Source organism: Galeopterus variegatus, unplaced genomic scaffold, assembly GCF_000696425.1.
Source record: "Galeopterus variegatus unplaced genomic scaffold, G_variegatus-3.0.2 Scaffold1005, whole genome shotgun sequence".
In the NCBI taxonomy this organism is placed as follows: Eukaryota; Metazoa; Chordata; class Mammalia; order Dermoptera; family Cynocephalidae; genus Galeopterus; species Galeopterus variegatus.
This window is the reverse complement of record NW_007727116.1, coordinates 222,754-224,857: the sequence shown is the minus strand read 5'-3', so window position 1 is coordinate 224,857 and position 2,104 is coordinate 222,754. Positions and strand designations below refer to the sequence as shown.

At 70.4% G+C, this 2,104-nt stretch overlaps 1 protein-coding gene across 1 annotated transcript in view; it reads right to left on the bottom strand.

Annotated features, from left to right (window-relative positions):
- The window catches only part of DUSP4 (dual specificity phosphatase 4), a 14,180-nt gene extending 12,353 nt beyond the window's left edge, over window positions 1-1,827 (bottom strand). The window contains exon 1 of the mRNA XM_008574164.1: window positions 1,045-1,827. Within this exon, the coding sequence (XP_008572386.1) occupies window positions 1,045-1,477 (433 nt within the window). The 5' untranslated portion in view covers window positions 1,478-1,827. The remainder of the gene's footprint in view (window positions 1-1,044) is intronic.
- Window positions 1,828-2,104: the final 277 nt, after the last annotated feature.

Sequence of the window (2,104 nt, the reverse complement as noted above, 5' to 3'; positions counted from 1 at the left end):
GGGGGTGGCTCTTTGGTGGCGGGGGTCTGAACCGCCTCTCCGGCTCGGAAGCCAAGAGCCGACCCGGACGAAAGAATGCGCGGAATGCGGCGGCGGGGAAGGGGCGCAGCGCGGCAGGGGGCGCCCCCAGCCCACACGCCCTGCCCGCTCCCCAGTCCCAGGGCGGCGGGCAGACCCGGCCCAGCAGGTGCCGCGGGCGGGCGCACGGCCTCTCCAGTGGCTCGGGATAGCACGCGGTCCTGGCGAGGCTTCGGGCTGCCAAACTGGACGAGACACCCCCTCACTGTCCCCCACCGCCACCGAGAGCTTCGCCAGGGTTCACTTCAATCAGGCACGCGTCGCCCACAGATAGTGGAGAATTGTGTCTGAACAAAAGGTCGTAATTCGTCGCCGCCCGGCTCTGCAAGGGGTGGAGGCACCGTTCCGCCCGGCGTTCCCCAGCCTCCCGCTCCCGGAGCCCGGGTCTAGACCCCGGCGGGGGCGTCAGCCACCTTCCAGGCGGAGCTCGGAGCTGGGCAGCGGGGGACGAGGCACAGAGCGCTCCTCACACTGTCTGCAGCCCAGTCCCCGTTGCTGCGTTCACCAAGGGCCGGTCTCCAGTCGAAGCGGCGGGGCCGATCCCACCTCCGAGCTCATCCTCCTTCACTCCCTTCCCCACCTCTCGAGTTCTCGAGGATGGACTCGGCGTAGGGCCCCGGAAGGCCAAACCAACAGGCCTGTCTCGTCCTCGTCCTGGGCGCACTTCCCGGGACTGAAGAACCGTTTTATCGAGTGTAAAGAAACGCGGCGTCGCCAGAACGGGGGCGGAATTGTAGGTGACCGGGAAGACGCGCCCGCGCCGTCCCCGAGGACTTGGAGCTCGCACTCGCACAGAAACGCACAAAACCCTTACACACCCGCGCACACCGACACGCACAAAGGAGCATGCGAGGACCCGCGCAGTCACGAGTCACCCCGGGCACGCCTCCCCACGTCCGGCGAGGCGCAAGCGGCTAAGCGCCCCTGCACCGACCCGCCACCTCGCGCCCCGGCGCCCGCCTTTACCTTTGAGCAGGCAGATGTCCGTGCGCTCGGCGTTGCGGCGCAGCGCCTGCACGACCAGCGACACGGTGCTGTCCTCGCGGAGGCTCTCGGCGCGCGGGCTGCGCTCGTCGTAGACGATGACGGCCGAGTAGAGGCCGGAGCGCAGGCGGGCGCGCACCTCCTCCTCGGCGGGCAGGATCTGCTCCAGGCTCACGGAGCCCTTGGCCCGCCGCCGCACGATGGTGTTGCAGCGCACGTTAACCGAGCCTCGGATGTAGCCCGCGCTGTGCGCCAGGAACGGTCTGCAGTCCAGCAGCAGGCACTTGCCGCCGCTCAGCAGCCCCAGGGCGCCGTGGCTGCCGCTGCCGCCCGCGCCGCCGCCGTTCTCGTCCCGGTTCATCAGCCGTTTGAGCACACTGCAGTCCATCTCCCGCAGCTCGTCCATCGTCACCATGGTCGCCGGGAAACGAGGCCGCTAGGCGCGCGAGGAAGCCAAGGGCACCCGGGCCAGGCAGGCTGCGGGAAGGGACTGGCGAGGGCTAGGAGGGGGCGCCTGCACAAGTGGCCGAAAACTTGGTCCCCGGACGCTCTCCCAGTGCCCGGCCTCCCGCAGCCTCGCGCTCACATCGCAGTCGCAGCGCTCTCGGGGGCCGAGCAGGACGGCGCGCGGCGCGGAGGGAAAGGTGGCGGTGGACGGCGGTGTGTCCCCTCTGGTGTTGCCTCCCGTGTGCGCTGCGGGTTGAGCCGCTCCTGCCGCCGCCGGCGCCGGCGTTCCCCACGCACCGCCGGAGCTCCGCGCACTGCCCCAGCCAGAGTTTCCTCCTCGGCTTATAGATTCATTAACGCTGCCCGCTCTCCCGGGGGAGGGGGGACGCATTACTCGCCCGCGAGGCTCCGCCTCCTCCCATTCTGGGCCTGGCGCCCTCCCCCCGCCCCTCCCCGGCGCGTGAATGGAGCGCCGGCCGCTGGCGCCGGGCACGGGAACGCGACGTCACAAAGGGCGGAGTAAACAAGGGCGCTCGGCGCTCGCCGCCAGGCCCATTCATAAATCTGAGCCCGAGAGGAAGAGGGAGGCGGCCTC